This window comes from Pezoporus flaviventris, unplaced genomic scaffold, assembly GCF_033815535.1.
Source record: "Pezoporus flaviventris isolate CSIRO_AGI_PZ_B2104156 unplaced genomic scaffold, CSIRO_AGI_Pfla_v1 ptg000001l, whole genome shotgun sequence".
NCBI classification, from domain to species: Eukaryota; Metazoa; Chordata; class Aves; order Psittaciformes; family Psittacidae; genus Pezoporus; species Pezoporus flaviventris.
Window position 1 is genome coordinate 40,156,911 of NW_026892549.1, and position 17,381 is coordinate 40,174,291.

At 38.0% G+C, this 17,381-nt stretch overlaps 1 protein-coding gene across 6 annotated transcripts in view; it reads left to right on the plus strand.

Moving 5' to 3' along the window:
• RAPGEF4 (Rap guanine nucleotide exchange factor 4) overlaps nt 1–17,381 on the plus strand; it is a 151,580-nt gene that overhangs the window by 101,758 nt on the left and 32,441 nt on the right. For all 6 annotated transcript variants that reach the window (XM_061453768.1, XM_061453741.1, XM_061453750.1 and 3 more), the window contains 7 exons: nt 3,879–3,963; nt 6,954–7,014; nt 7,750–7,826; nt 8,939–9,085; nt 10,311–10,426; nt 13,679–13,767; nt 15,809–15,887. In XM_061453768.1, the coding sequence (XP_061309752.1) occupies nt 3,879–3,963; nt 6,954–7,014; nt 7,750–7,826; nt 8,939–9,085; nt 10,311–10,426; nt 13,679–13,767; nt 15,809–15,887 (654 nt within the window). The remainder of the gene's footprint in view (nt 1–3,878; nt 3,964–6,953; nt 7,015–7,749; nt 7,827–8,938; nt 9,086–10,310; nt 10,427–13,678; nt 13,768–15,808; nt 15,888–17,381) is intronic.

Consider the following 17,381-nt stretch of genomic DNA (forward strand, 5'->3'; position numbering starts at 1 on the left):
GGAGTGATTAAAGGGAGAATGATATTCCGCAGACAACAGTATGTAACTCAGATGATGTTATGGATTATATTCTTTTTCTGTAGTCTAGGTTACAGTAAGTTAGCAGTATGACTGAAATAATAAATCTGTGTTATATATTCTTGGTGACTTCACTCAGCAGATATTTTTTCTCAGTAGAAAGTGTGATTCGACATGTGATCAGTAATCAGATTTTAGTGTCACTTGCAGAAGTAAGCTTGACAGGATGCTAGGGAGAGGAAGTGAAAACAAATCTAAACATGGTAAACAGCTCAAAATATGTATGTAATAAAATAGCAATTTAATTATTGCGAACAATCTATCACTTCTTGAAGGTCTCCTAAAAATTAAGCAAGATATATTTATTCTCTCATTTTTTAAATTTTTTATTTAGATGTTCCATGCAGCTGTAAGTAGTAAGAAGCACATTGGATTTATTCATAATGACTGTTCGAAGTTCCATAGTTCTTGGTGGAGTTTCGTGCCAATGGAATTTAATAAACCAAGTGTTACTCGTAGGACAGGAAACATAGATTGTCTTTCCATATATGAGTTCACTAACATTTATGGGTACTATATGTGGTAAATGGTATTTCTGGAGTTAATCAAGGAGCACTGATGCAAGTACAAAGCACGTAACTAGCTTCCATGCTAGGGTAAGTGTACATTCACACTCAGACACAGGTAGTGTGTAAAATTTTTTGTGTCAATTATATATTCTTTATGGTGTTTGAAAACAAAATTTGCACTCTGGAAATGTATGCTTATTTGATGCATAATCACGGTGTTATGAGGTCTCTGATCTTTTCCCTTGTTCTTACTATGTGGAATTTTCTGGTTAGCTGCATAATAAAATTAATGATATTGCTTCTACATACATGGCTTATCGATGGCAAAGTACTATGTTATAGTCAACATCCTAGTCACAGAGAAGTTCAGTGTCTCTGACCTTGATAAATTCTCCAAACACTGAACAGTTTTTATTGATCACTTAATATCACCTGAGTTCTCCTGTCTATTAATGTGTAGCCTTGTTCTCTACCTATTCCATTTATTATCCTGTCTGTAACCGGCTATTGCTATTAGAGTGTGTCCCCTGCAGAAACTAGGTCTTTACACAGCAGGATCCTACAAATCAACATCAGTGGGGCACCACGCACATTTTACAGAAGCAGTGATGCCTAATATCTCTCCATGTGACATCTGCAGGAGCAAAAGTAAAGACTGGGTACATCCACTATAGATTGTCAGTTCTCCCAATGTGCTAACACAGGAGGCAAATGGACATATTGAAAGAAGAGTGTACCCTTTTGTCATGATAGAGATCTGATGTAGTAAGACATCACCCTTTTATGTTTTAATATAGAAATTTGTTAATTTGTTGCACTATGTTTTACATTTCTAAGACATGCTGTTTTTGCAAGCATGTAACAAAATTAAAGTTGTTATTTCCTATGGGGAGTATTTTTTTAAATCCTTACCTTGTATTTCTTTAATCTTCAGTGAAAGGTAGCTAGTACTGTCTTACCTTTTTTTCTGTATATAATTAAGCTGCTACTGCCCCGCATAAATCACCAGGAGTGGCAGCCTTACCATTTCAAGCCAGATTTAGAAATAGTAAAGAGTATTTTGAGTCACTAGAGGGCATAGCAGTACCAAACCAGTTTCTGTTTCTCCTTCAGCAGTTCATTGCATTCTGTATGAGAAAAGAATAATCCAATGCCTAAATTGGTCTTTAAACTGGGTAATAACAACTGCACGTGATTGGTAAGTGATGAACAGATGGAGAACATAGCTTGCTTAGCAAAGAAAATGTCAGTTGTCCTTAATGTTTTCTATGACTTCTTCAGTACTTTTTCATCCAAAAGAAGTCTCCAACAAACTTCTTTTGTAAAAAGGTTCAGTATAACTCTGGAATCAGATGATTCCTGGACACTCTTTCTACCTCACACATGATTTAGGCAGACTCTTGAATCAAGACGTGATTAGGCAGAAAGCCTGTAGAGCACTATATTTCTTTATACTACTTTCCTGATCCTACAATATTGACATTTTAGGAGGAAAACTTCTGTCAGAAAGGTTCATTGTGATGTTTCTTTTAGGGCTGTCCAAAGACTCAGCTCTTGACTGTACACATTGGAAATAGTGGGGTTTGGAACTGCACACTATCCTGTTCTTAATGTGAGCATGTAAACTTTCTCCTTTGAAACTCCTGCCCCTGGACTGACTTCCTTTATGCCGTTTCCTCACGTCTTAAATTTAACCTCTCTCCCTTCTTGTGACTAGTTTGCTCTTCTGTTCTTGGACATGAATTACTTACTTACATTCTGCTTTTCACAAACCTAAAATCCCACTGGCTGGTAAAAGGGAAACATAACCCTCATTTTTAAAAAGGGAAAAAAGGAAAACCCAGGAAACTGCAGGCCAGTCAGTCTTACCTCTGTGCCTGGCAATATCATGGGGAAGATCATTCTGGAAACTGTGCTAAGGCACATGGAAAATAATGGGTGACAGCATGGCTTCACTAAGGGCAAATCATGCCTCACTAATATGGGGGCCTTCTGTGATAGGGCCACTGCCTTGGTGGATAAGGGAAGAGGAATTCATGTTATCTAGCTGGACTTGTGCAAAACTGGAAGAAGATAGATTTAGATTAGATCTAAGGAAGAAATTCTACCCTGTGAGGGTGGTGAGGAGCTGGCACAGGTTTCCCAGAAAAGCTGTAGTTGGCCCATCGCTGGCAGCGTTCAAGGCCAGGTTGGATGGGGCTTTAAGTAACCTGGCATAATAGAAGTTGTCCCTGCCCATGGCAGGGGAGTTGGAACCAGATGATCTTTGAGGTCCTTTCCAACCCAAACCGTTCTGTGACTTTATGGAAACATTGTTTGTAAGGATTTAGCCCCATAAAAGTAACATGAGATAGTTCTTTAAAGGATTTTTTTTTTTCTGTGTGTGTATGCAACTGCAGTGCAATGTCTGAAATTATATCATAGGAGAATTCATCCTTTTAGAAAATAAAATTGTACTGAAGTGAATCTTGTGCGTGGGAAAAAGATTAGGAGTTACAAGTTCCTACAATTCCTTCTCATGGGTACTGTTTATTACATCCTAAAAGCATCTCTGATACACTGGAGTCCTCAGAGTACTTGTGTCCATTTTTAGCAATCAGAAAATTTTCCAGTGTGTAGAATACAGAAATGCAGTTATTTCAGTCATGGTGGAGGCCTCTTTCCCTGTGGTGCTACAGGACGATTATCTTCCATCAATGAATGCTTTTTATTAATGGCAGCTTCTTGTATATTTCTGTGAGAGAGATTGAGTGGTTCTCACTTGCCTTTGTGGCTAAACAACAGCACTCAGCATTAACTCTATAGCAGTTGTTTACTGTCCTCCAAGATGCACTGCTGCCATTTCCAATTTGTTCAGCAAACATTCACATACTCCCTTACAAACCACTACTACTGACTGACTGTTACAACTCATTAGTGCCGTATGTGACAAACAGTGCAGGTGCCACACTTGGGAGCCCTATTGAAAGCAACAGAGTTTTATGTACCGTTTCTGATTTATCTGACCATTTAACGTATAGAACACTTGATTTCATCAGGAAAGCTGCCTAATCAGGATCTCTCTAAGATGGTTGCCATGGCCGCTGCTCAGTGTCATTCAGGTGGTTTCATAGCACTTCCATCCTTTGTGTGCTTCAGTCCTCCAGCCAGGACCATCCTTCAGTCCCTGTTTAGTAAGGAGGTACCCTTCAATAGACAGTTCGACAGCATTTTGTGTTGTTTGTAACACTCTCAAGCATTTATTTTAGGAATTTATTGCATTTTGCTGTTCTTTTTGTCTTCTCTCTATAGGCCTGGCCAGAGAACTGTAGATGACTTAGAATTTATATATGAAGAACTTCTTCACATTAAGGCCTTATCTCATCTTTCTACCACAGTAAGCATTTTGAAAAATGTACCTTCTCACCAACAGGAAGATTGAATTTTGATTTCTGGTGCTTTATTAGAATTGTTGTACCTATAACCCTTTCAGTTTATACTTTCATGCAAAGTAGTTATTCCCACCTGTGGGGACTGTCCAAGTGCTATGCAGATATAGGTTGTCCTTTGGATATCAGATGTAATTCTCTTCATGTGTTTATACTCAGCCAGCACCCCACTCACTTGGCACAGGTGCCTCCATCTGCATCCATATATGAGTTTAAATTGAGATTCATTTAAGCTGACCCGACACCTGGAATTGTAGCACTACTGAATTTTGCAGAAAGATGTCTAATTTCTGAACTGTAAGAACAACTTAGATGGGAGGAATTATAGCATACAGAAAGGTGCACTGTTCAGTGCTGGCTGGTTGGAGTTTGGTCATTGAGTGAAAGAAGCCTCACCAGACACCTTCTCTCTGAGTGGGCAAGAACAGTGCAGAGAACCAAGAATAAAAGAAATAGAAAAAATACATGGAGGAGAGAACGCAACTGTTCATAAAGTCTCAGCATCATTGACAGGCTGTGCAGGCAACAGAAACAAGCTAAATAGCACTTTACTTGGTAGCAGCAATGTATGGACGCTTTCAGGAGGAAGCCAGTCAGAGTAAATTTCTGTTTGACAACAGCTTCTTTGAAAGCTGTTGATATTTTCAATAATTCTCAGCTAACTTGGACAGGTGCAGCTAATTATGAAGCTGCATTTCAGAAAGATAGCACCCCATGCAAACATGTAACACCTGAGCAAATCTTTACAACAAGAATATTCATCCAGAATTGGTACCTGAACTAAGAGGGAGCATCCAGCCAAACTCCTTAAGCACCTCTGGAATGTGGAAAAAAAAGTGTTTAAAGAAAGACTTCTGTAAGATCCAGAAATTACCCTTTTCAAAGCAAACAAAAGAAACTACCCGAGTTAGACAGATAGCAGGAGGGAGCGGAGGACATTCTTGACACTACAAACAGAACCCAAACCACAAAATACTTCCAGCTCAGAACAAATTCAGATTGAAGATCAGAATCCACAGCAAGTAGCATACAGAACAAGTATGGTAAATGATACAAACTGCGGAAAGCACTTGGCATTTTGAAGAAGTGCAGTTGATTCCATGTGTTTAGTAAGAGTTTAGAAATGCCAGCCTATTACAGTGCAGCATGAACTAAAGCAGAGGACGGAAACCATGACTAGTTTAGAGGAAAACTTCAGAGGAGCAACAGGAAGCATTGCTCCTATGAACCAGTATATTAATGGTCAATCGACTTGAAAGCAAATGAAATGTTCATCAATTTTAAGCAAGGAATAATTCCTAACGTAATAAGTTTTCCAGGTACACCATGAGCAGGAAGCAAAATGGTTAAAAGTCAAGGCTCGTGGCGATGAACTCATCCCTGCTGAGAAGCCTGTAAAGTTAATGTATGAATGCAAAATGGTTACATAGTGCAGTGTTAAAAACAGATCAAATTCTTTGCTTCTTCAAGAGGATTCATTCACTGCAGAGGCAAATGACTGAAACAAGGGAGAAGATATTTGAGGACGTACATGGATAGGAACACTCTATAATACACAGAACAGTGCTGATGAGGTTCTATTTCCTGTCCTTATCAAAGCATCATTCCCTTCAGGCAGAGGTTATAAATGAGTTAGGTGAGCTAATTATTATAGAAATCACAGGCTTGTGGGTGTGTTCACTGGTGAGCGTACTACAAACACCTCTACTTACCCCTCTTCTTCGGACTGCAGACAGGGAATGCTTTGCCCTCTCTGTCAGGAAAGAGTTCTGGGAGAGGTGGCTGGTGTGCTATGTATATAGTTGGTGTCTGTGCAAAGGTTTGGTGGGTGCCTTCAGGACATCACAGGCTAAACTTGTCCACCTAAGGAAATGCAGCCACCAGACTCTCATCTGGATTGTGTTTAGGGTTTGAGAGTTCCTCCCCAAGTTTTTCTGTATATCCTAAAAATTTATCCAATTTAAACAGTTGGGGAAATGGCATGAAAATAGTACTACTAAATATATGCTGGAGCCAGCTTTCGACCTGTGTTTGGGACAGCTAAGTTATATGGTACTACTTCTGAAACATGGATTGTCACCAGCTGACATTTTCTGAAAACAAGAATCCCACTGCTTGGACATTGGCCTTCAAATCCGTGGAGATTGGTGGCTGGACGAAGGGAGACGTACAGCACACAGGAAAACTCAGGATAATATGAGGTTCCCAGCGCGGCTGCTATTTTGTGAAAGTAACACTAATAGCATTTACAGTGAGAAAAATTGGTGGTAAACAGTGTCTCACTAGAGGTAAGTAAGAGTAAGAGCTAATCACAGCAGAGCAATACAAACACAGTGAGGATCAGACGACACCAGGGGTGTTGTCACATTCTCCAGTTTTGGAAGATGTAATGGGGTGAACTTTTTGCCTGGGAAGCTGTTATGTGGAGAGGGGCCTTAGCAGGTCCAGATGGCAGTGCCTCACAGCTCAACACAGTGGAAGTGGCTCAACTTAGCTTATTAAGGGAAAGGCTGCTGATTTCTCAGGGAAGAACAGGAGTAGAACAGGAAGAAGTTTCTTCCTGAAAGAAGTTCTTTCAGGAAGCCCCATCTTCTGTAATAGATTAGCTATTGGCATTTGAAATGTTCCATCATGTTAATGTTAGTTGTTAATGATGGTTTCACATGTGTGCGTATAAAGAAAGATGTGGAGACATGTATCTTGAAGCCCTTGTCTGAGCCATGAGCCAGGAAATGTAGATGCTCATGGTCTGTGAAGTAAATCAGTAGGAAATAGAACATCAAGTGAAGCAGACCACTCTGGCTGTGTGAACCTGAGTGAGTGCTGAACGATGCAGAGGGAAGGCAAATAGCAACTGGGGTATATGATGTGACTTTCTCTCACCAGGAGGAATAAGATACATATCAAACCTATTTTTTTTTTCTCTCCTTCTTTTAAGGTAAAGCGAGAATTAGCAGGTGTCCTCATTTTTGAGTCACATCCCAAAGCAGGAACAGTCTGTAAGTACATGTAGTCCTGTCAGATCTTCTTTCTTATCTGGGGCATGAACATTTAAATTCTTAACGTTTAAATGACGAGCAAAACTTGGATGCTCTCTTCAAACCTGACTGGCACTCTGTTTAACACCTGGGGTAATAGGTGTTGGTTTAGTCCTACCAGTTGCAGGGACAGTACCAAAATTAATTCTATATCCTTGGTTGGATGTATGCGTCACCCACAATTTGGGTGTGTTCTTATCTAGAATTTTGGGTTGTACCAATAGCTACTGAAAATGTAATTTAATATTATCTTTTTATTAAAGAAAAGACTTGCTGCATAAAATAAATGATTTAAAATGTTAGATCACTCAGCCCTGTTTATACTGAGAAGTTTTAGCAAGTGAATGTCAAATTCACAGCCACTAAAGAATTGGGTTAGAAGTTTGTGCTACTGGTGGGATCCAAATCTGGTTAGTAATTGATGACCTGGCATGTATTGATAAAGTAGACGTTGCAATTGTCTTGTAAATGCAACTTTCACATCAATGTAATAAAATAACTACTATATGAGCATGGTTTTTTTTTTTTCTAAAATCAGAAGGCAATTTCTTTAAGAATCATAGTATGTCCTTTGTCACAGTAGACATTAATATGACTGCAGTAGAGTTACCTTGAATTTTATTGAGTACAGAATCTGATCCATTTATATTTTAAGTAAGTATATTCTCACCATAAAATCTTTTCTCTCTCTTGTAGTATTTAATCAGGGAGAAGAAGGTACTTCTTGGTACATTATCCTAAAGGGATCAGTAAACGTAGTCATTTATGGCAAGGTATTTTTTTCAGAAGCCTTTTTATATGATTCTTATTATTAAAATTGTAAGAGTAAACTTTGAAGGAGCACAGTTTAATTTAGAGCAAAATTGCTTTGTCTGAGGAAACAAATTGAATGTAATTTCATTAAGAAATGATCCAGTGGTTTCACTGATTAAGCTTCCAGTTGATTGCTGTATAATTTCAGGATATATTACACACTTTCTGAATATAGTTCTGGAGAGCTACATTAATATCTTTAGGACAAAGTAATTGGCTGGAATTTGGTGAATTGACAGACTTCCTTCTCATGGGGTTTTTTGCCCTGTCCCTATATACTTGCACGTGTATGACTAACTTCTCTCGCACATCAGGGGTGTCTGACAAAAGTACTGCTTTGTGACTAGTGGTTCTCAGGTTAGATGAATCCCTCCCAAATTTATGCCAGCTCTTCATTTTAATCAAGTTGTAGACTGAAAAGCATCTCTGTTATATTTCCCATTTATGAGAGATTTTCCAAGGTAAAAAAATAGGAATTTGGTGCAGAGGAATCCCTCGTGTCTTTAAAAATCCCTACTTCTCTATTGATATTTCATTCAGTGACTGGGAATCCTCCATTCTGAATACCAAGCATGTCACCAAAATTTAGCATAGAGGCCCTGGTGCTAAGTCTATTCCTAAGTAACCCATATTTAGATAGTGTTTTTACATCACTGGGTGAGCCAGATCTTCTGTTACTATAAACTGTAGTAAATGGAGCATTGCTGATTTACACCAGCTGAGGGTGAGTTGTTATATGTTATTTCTGCAAACTTGATCTTATTTTTTAGGGCCTCTGTAAATAAAAACCAAACAACTCAACAACTTTCTGTCTTCAGCAGGGCTGGAAGAGTCCTTCAAGCTGAATGTAATTTCAGAGAACAAGCCAATTCTTTTCTATTCTTGCATTTCTTTAGTAATAGTAATAACCAGCTATCAAGTATTGTTTCCTAGTCATTATTTTGGCTGTTGATTTCGTGCCAAATAGATTTGTTTTGGTATTTGATTGTGAAGTCCAGTGTTTGTACAAGGACTTTCAATAGAATCCAGAGTAATGATGGGTTTCTGCATATAAATGTTTTGCTCTGTGCAGGGTGTGGTATGTACTCTACACGAAGGAGATGATTTTGGCAAGTTAGCACTTGTGAATGATGCTCCCAGAGCAGCATCCATTGTTCTGCGTGAAGACAACTGCCACTTCTTGAGAGTAGACAAGGAGGACTTCAACCGGATCCTTAGGGTAAGAGTGGGAAGGGCCACTCCAACAGTGTGGTATCAGAAATCGCAGTTTTTTCTAGAGTTTGTCATATTTCTATGGATCTATTGATACTGATAACCACGTTTCAACTGCCCCTAATTACAGACCAGAGATGCAACAGTTTAGAAGATCAAGTAAAGAATATATAAATCATCTTTCCTCTTTTTCTGTTCCTATCTCAGCTGTGAAAATGGGACAAAATAGTCTGTTTTGTCTCTCACATTTCTGTGGTCTAGAATTTGCCAAGTGTTCAGTTTTTCCTTATTCCATCCAGATACTGGGTTAAACAGGATCACCTGTTCTCCCAGATAAATCAGTGTCTGGTACCTTAATAGATTCAAGGCAGAATCAAGTGGCAAATTAAATAAGCTACAGGTAAATACACAGCTGTCTTTATCAGAGAGTTCTAATTTACAGTTATCATGTTAGGGCAAATGTGTTCCAAAGTCCGTAAATACAGGCTGGTTTGTGATTGATTATTCATGGTATAGGAAGTCAAGAACAGTATCATCCTGTATTTGAATGTATACATGCCCAGTATTGCAGCCGTAGACCCAGTCCAGACAGAGTATTGTGCTAGATGACATAAGATTGTATTTACTGTACAAAAGAGAACAAGTATCCCACCGGCAGTAAGGTTGGGTTGGCCATGGAGACTCCTGATTTAGCTGATTTAGCTTTGGTTGATAATTGAAAGAAGATCGAAGTCCACGGTCTTACTTATTTTCATGTGTGTTATTTGAACGGACATTATGTTTAATTCTTTTTTTTTTCTTCTGTGATCTGGTAGTAGAAAATGAAGTTCACTGACAATTTAAACTGAGCTAAGACCATTTTTAAGTGACATTTTCTTTCTTTTAAAAAAGAAAAGTCAGATTACAGATCACAATGTTTACATATAAGTAGGACCAGAGATTACATTACATATGGAAATTTTGGGGTAGGCACTCTGTTTTTCGGGAAACATTTTTTTTCCTTTGCCATAGCCAGAGATTTTTCACATGCTTCTTGCTCCCACAATTCTCTGTCTCTTCCCCCACTGCCAGTGCTTCCCTGTTGATTATGCCTGTGAGAAATCAGAATAGATAAACACAGGGGAAAAGAACCAACCCCAGAGCCTTTGTATTTGAAAGACATTCACTTTTTCAGAGTAACTAATCAGCCAAATTGGGTGTAATTACTTTATTAAAAGTAACTTGTATTGCAGGATGTGGAAGCAAATACAGTAAGACTCAAAGAACACGACCAAGATGTCTTGGTGTTGGAGAAGATCCCAGCAGGAAACAGAGTTTCTAATCAAGGAAATTCACAGCCTCAGCACAAGTATGTTTTCATTCAATAGTGCGAATGTCAGACAATGATTAACCTTTTCATATGGTATTATTATCCAAACAATAGCATATTCCCCCTTTCTATGGAAGAATGCAGTGCATGTGAATTTTAGTTCTTTCTAATCATCAGCTGATCACATGCCCCATACTAGATAATATATCCATTTCCAGCAGCACACCAGTTCTATGTCTTTACACAATAATTCCCTAAAGATCTCACTGTAAATACTTATCTCATGTAATAGCTTCTAAATAGACTGCACATGGAGAATGCTGAAACCCTATTAAGCTGAGCTACTGTGTAAAGTACACAAGGAAAATACATTGTTTTATTGTTAAGAACAGAGATTTTCATTTTGGATTTTGACTCTGGATTCCAGTAAGAGTTTGCTAGGTACAATTTATACACAAAAAAGATCTCATACAATCAAAGTCACACAGCTTGTCTTACAGAATAGGTTTGAACTATAATAACAATATTCATTATATTTTCTTTACTTTCTTACTGAAAGCGAAAAAGTACAATTCTGTTTGGATACTACTGTGATAAGAGTAGAGTGAGGCTGTTATCATTCCAAATGTTGGTAAAACCCTTAAAGGTTTGTAAATGTCTTATTTGCAAACGGATGAACAATTTTCTTCTAAAAAGCTAAAATGACTCCAACAAAATAAGCGCCAAGAAGTTTTGAATTCTTTACCTTGGACCTTACTTTTTCTCAAGGAAAGAGCTAATTTACTGTGAGATATTTTGGGTACAGTTTTTGTCTGATCTGGGATTTCATATACCTATTTTATCTGCATGAGTAAAAAGATTTGTGAAGATTTGTGAAGGGTTGAATAAACAATTCCTTGTATTTTATATACACATTTCATGTATTTCAGAAAACACCATTTCATCTTCCATTTGCTCTATTAGAAAAACAAACTGTCCTACCAGTAAAACAAGTACTTTTACAACACATTTTTCTTTGTCTACTTCAGTCTAAATGGACTGCAGCCAATGGATTTGCACTAGCAGCTGGAATGTACAGCAACATGGTCGCAGATTTAAATCCGTTTTCTTGGGTCTGATATATTTTTCATGCTTTCAAAAATGAAAGTTGCATTTAACATATTTCAAACGCTACCTTCCTTACAACTCTTTACACCAGCATTGTCTGCGTTATTTAACGTTTTCTTGTTCAGAATTCTATAGAAGTAGCTAGAGACATTTATGGTTCCTGGTTAAATTGTATTTTAGACCTTACATTCCAGGAATATTTTCAGGTAAAGCTCAGTATTTCATTTCTGTAAATATTTTATGCATTTGGTCAGCAAGGGAGCTTTTGAAAGAAGATCAAATGTGCCATCAGGGGAGCTTTTGCTGATAACAACAACAAATGGACATAAGCTACACAAAAGAGGAAGCTACCTTGAAAGTTCACGCTCTGCTTTTCAGCAGATTACTTTGTTAATAGTGTGTTGGAAGTGTCTTTTGGTTTAAAAACTTTGGAAGTGAGTTCACTGGTTTTGAAGATAATGTTTCTTTTGTTTCTTTTGTTAGTAAATAGAGTAAGTGGCTACATTTCTGCTTGAGAGTTCAAATCAAAGTTACTGATGTGGTCTGATTTCCAGAATGCATTACTGGAATGTGTTAGTTGGCTGTTCAGTACTTTTGAAGATGTACCCAAAAAGAAAGCTTTAAAGGGACCTCTTCTTAAAGGCTTGCTGCTTTGCCCTTAGTTGGGTAGCTTACATCACTGATACCTCTTCAGCTGAGCTGCCCTTTGGGCTCTGCTTCCTAAGCAGGTACACAGAATTTTGCACTAGAGAAATATTCTGCATCCCAAAGTTGATCCCTAAGATATCCAGTCAACCAAGAAACTAATCTTCTTCATCTGTCTTGGGGAAAGCTTCACTTTGGGATCAGATCCTCTCAGTTGCAGTTTGGGTTCTACTACCTGCTCTACTGAGGAAGCATAGCTCTTACATAGCTCCCTGAGCCACACTTTCAAACAGTGACAGTTTTGCCTCGAAGGACTGGCTCTGAAGTTCTCACTCCCAAGATCCAACTCTTTATGGGTGATCACACTCATGCAGGATGAATTCCGCGCCCCTGCAAGTCACTTCACTGTTCATTTTCACTTTCATATTCAGAGTACAGCAACCTGTGATTTCTCTGCTTCACACACTTAGATACATGGTTGGTATCTCTGCGAGAATGTGCACTGGCTTAACAAGTGTTTATGTTCTTGGGACATCAATACGGTTCTTCCAAAGGGGTTGGCAGGTAAAAGAACTGTGGCGGTCAGCACTCAAAGTGAGGAGGAGCTCCCAGGAGCTCAGCTCCACCACTTATTTCTCAGCAGGAGCAGAGTATCTTCACTTCTTGGGGTTTTTTTTCTCTCTCTCTCTCTTTTCTCTTTCTTTTTTTTCTTTTTTTTTTTTAAAGTTTCATACTTTATCAGTTGGATTAAAAGAAAAGAAAAAAGATGCAAAGATTGAAAAAAATGGAGGAAAAGATGAAAAAATCTGATCTGCAAGGAAAAGAAAACGACAGGCCACGTTTAGCAATATCAGATGATATTTTGCTGGTACTTAAAATATTGCTAGTATTTCTGCCAGAAAAAAACTGACTGTTACACTAGTTGTCTTACCTCCCTGTTTACTCCAGGAAATGGTACACTCCTATGTTTATTCACTTGAAAAACTTACTTCCACTATCTAAGGCATTGCACAAATTTGAAGACACAGTGTGTTATTTCGTTATCTGTCCCCATCTTCTCAGACCCTGTTAGCGATGCAAAGGAATTTGTTTCCTTGCTCTGACACTAATACACACCAGTTCTCATTTCATCCTCATAGTGAGTCTGTTAGGACCCTCTAATGCTATTCAATTGCTGTCATTACTGAGATACTTTTTCTGAGTGGAGAAGCATTTCTGATTGCACTTCCTCAGGTCTGCACCAGTGCAGCTCTGCGGATTGTGGTGTAACTAGGGTGGTGTTATACTGGAGTACTTGTGTGGGGAGGAGGCTGCCTGTCATCTCATATTCCCTGGGTAAGGTAGAGAGTGTTACTGCTCCCACTTTACAGGGGGAAGGCCACAAAGAGTGTCACTGGTTTTGTCCTAAACCACACCAAGATTCCAGTCAGAGAAGGTTATTTGTACACTGGCACTTGGCAGTCCTTGTCTTCTGACTGGTACACAGCTCTTTATTAGCTGTTTTGCCTATGAGACTAACTGTTCCTTTCCCTCCCTCAGGTATATTGTGATGTCAGGAACCCCTGAGAAAATTTTAGAGCACTTTCTAGAAACTATGCGCCTTGAAGGAACTCTAAATGAAGCTACAGGTATCTACATGACAAAGGCTGTGTTATTATTACTTCATAAGATATTCTTTCTGGGGGAATACTGCAGTATGACACTTCGAAAAGCAGACAGTGATAGGGTTTTTTTTCCAGAACAAGAACTGTCCACTGCTCTGTAACAACCCTAAGAAAACCTAGGAAATCTAGAATTAAAGATAACAATCTAGAAGTAAAATCTAGAAGTAAAGATAACAAGCCCATTCTATTGTACCTGCACTTTTGGTTCGGAGTAGAGCGGTAAAATCCCAAAAGGTGCCAGATCACTGGTCATGACTTTGATTAGGCACAACTCTAAGACCAGGATACAGCATGCATTACCACCCGGTGATACTCGTACTCATACTCCTAGTTTTGGATGTCACTTAATACTGAGAACCAGCTTGATACCTCCAGCCATTGCATTATGCTAATATAAATATTCCCAAATTTTCATATCCATATCACACTTAAAGTATTATAGTTTAAAATACTGGTTTGTGATCCTTTCCCATTTTCAGGGGAAGAAAATTTGTTACTCAGAAGAACTCAGAACACCATGGGTCAAGTCCTACAAATGCAGGTTGCTGCAACTGCATTTAATAGGCTGCTTTTCATTAGTGTAAAAAGACCAGATAGTTGCTGACTTACTGTTAGTAAGTACTTTAATTTTTAAAAAGAGTCAGACACAAAATATTCCTCCTAATTACGATAAAGTAATGGACAGAGTTTTATATTAAGCTACATGATATCACTTTAGCAAGTTCTTTTTACATTGCAGATGTCTAAGGAGTGTCTATTCAAATGCATTCTAAAATCCAGGTAATCTGTTAATGACCTCATCATACTGGAGAAACTTATTTAGTGGTTCATAGATGGTGGAAGAATTGAAAGATTACATAAATCCTTTTACAGTGTGTATTTTAACCACTTTTAAGAATAAAAATTACAGCCTTCGCAGACACTTGCTTATTAGGATTACAAGCAGAATATTGTTCTTTAAGCTGACAAGTATATAATCAGAAATTTGCTATTCATAGTATCTGTGTATTATACAATTTTCTAAAATGAATTATTTTAAAATCTTTTAAAATTTTCCCCAAAACATCCAATGACCAGATTATAGGTATATCCTAATGGGATACAAAACATCACAATTCACAAGCAAAGCTATATTTAAGGTATAGAAGCTCAGAGTGCTGTAAAATCAAATTTTTAGTTTATGCATTCCTTTAAGAATTGTTAAAATCCACTTTGCACTGGATATTATGGAAAGAAAAAGTCCCACCCTTCTGGAGGTTAGTTTTGTCAACTGAGAGGTATTTTCATACATGAATTATGGTGGAAGCCGTGATGTAATGCTACATTCCACAGTCAACATAATTTTCCTGACATCCCTGTTACATACAGGGGTTTTTAAGTGTTTCTCTGTTTCTCAAAAGTTGCACATAGAAATGATACCCAGGGTATTGTGTTTATTTTTTTTTAGTGGTTCCATATAAGACTTGCATAGTTTAAAAGTAAGAAACAGTTTAGTCTCACTGCCAAACTTATTCTGGCCTCTGCAGCCAGGCTTCATAAATCTTTCTTGTCACAAGTGCAAAGACAAGGCAAACTGGGATTTACACCAGTGCTACCACAGATCATTTTAACATTAAAAATAGCTTGCTGGTTTTTGCCAGAGAAAATGTCCGTCATATTGGTCATATATGTTCTAATGTAATTGTATCCAAATGGTTCACTGTAGCACAGATGTTGTTTTGTTGGGGATTTTTTGCTGTGCCAAATTTCCCTTTGACACAAGCAAATGCCTGTTAACAACAGTGCAGTAAAATTCACGCAGACAAGAATGAAAGCTTAATATTACAGCTCGTATTTGTTCATTCCCCATTTTCATACTTAATATCTTCAAACAAACTGCAAAAAGACCCCTTTATTATCAGCAGAGGGAGAAAAAGATACTTCAGTGGGAAGAAAACTCATCTTTGTGATCCCCAAGCTGTTTGCAAGGGCTTAATGGACAGTTTTCTTTCTTCTCTTTTCACAGATTCTGTTTTAAATGATTTTATTATGATGCACTGTGTTTTTATGCCAAATAGTCAGCTCTGCCCAGCCTTGATGGCACAATATCCTTTTGTAAGGGAAAAGTTACATGCCTTTAACAGCTATCCCTGTTGGTGATGAGACTGAAGCTTCTCTCTCTCAAGAAGTACATCACATTTCATGGAGGCTGTGCCTTGTGGGTAGGTTCTCAGTGTCTGATGAAGAGCTATCCATAGTTCAACAACTATGAAATAGATAGTGTATACCAATGATGAGATACAGTCCTGAAGCATGAAAACTGTATCTTTCCTGTGCTGATTACTATTCCAAGGGAAAGAAATGTACTGCTCCTCCACCAGATAAATGAAATTACATAAAAGTTTGGATTACCCTTCCTGTATCCTTTCTTTTTTATTTGTTTTTGTTTTCTTTTGCTGAGCTACAGCACCTAGATTTTAACTGAGATCATTATGTTTTAGTGATTTCAATGGTCTACTTTATAGATTACAAGCTGAAAACTGCTTCAGGCAAAAGGGTACCTAAACTAGTAGAATAATGGGTAAGCAGTTTCTAGGTGCTGTCATAATAGTTATCAATGAAAATAATAATAATCTCTAATAATAATGATCTATAGCAAATGTTGACAAACTGCAAGAAATTTCAATTGCATGCAAATACTTATGAGATAAAAGCTTACAATGGATAGCATTAGTTGCTGGAGGTGGTTCTCATACTGTCTGCATGTTTTACAGGAGGAGTCTGTGAAATGTCCATCAGCCAGTTTGTGGCAAGTCATTTAGTTTGGGGAGCTGCTGGGCACTGAGAGTTTTCCCTGTGCACAGTGACTTGAAGCTATCAAGTGACTGGGAGCATTAAATAAACATATAATGTTTTCTGGTTTATAGAATTCTGACAGGGGTATAATAACTTCAATTCCCTATTTATTTTTTAGAATCAGAGTGGTGTAAAAGTGTGCTTTCCTTGAAGCTCAGTGGGGCGAGTGACATCTAGGAAAGCTAACCCCTTGAAACAACAAAATAGAGCATCATGTCCTTGTCTGGCAAGCTTGAGAATCCATTTGTGTTACTCCTAGCAAGGACAGTAATTGTTTTTAAAACCTTTGGACCCATAAAAGTGGTCTGCAGAAAATTGTTCGTACACCTGAAAAAAACACATTTTCCAGAACCACATAGTTTTGGATATCAAAAGGATATGAAATGCTGTTGCTGACAGATTTGAGAGGGGAAGGAAAGGACAGAACTTTTTGTTTTGAGCTTTTTTCTCTGATTTATCTAGCTTGTGTTATTCAGTCGGTCCATTTGAGACTCAGAATTGCCTATCCTCAGGTATAATAGTATACCTCTGATATCCAGTAACTGGGAAAATCAGATGCATAAGCAAAATGTACTTCATTGTTTATAGGGCAAAAGCTTTTCTGAAGACCAAAGTGGTAGCATTACTTATGTATACATACTCAGTTGTGATGAAATGTATTCTGGAGAACAGGGTAAGACCACGGTCTTAAGTGGGTTTTGGCAAGCATCATGCTAATTCTTTTCAGTGAGGAAAAGGAGGGC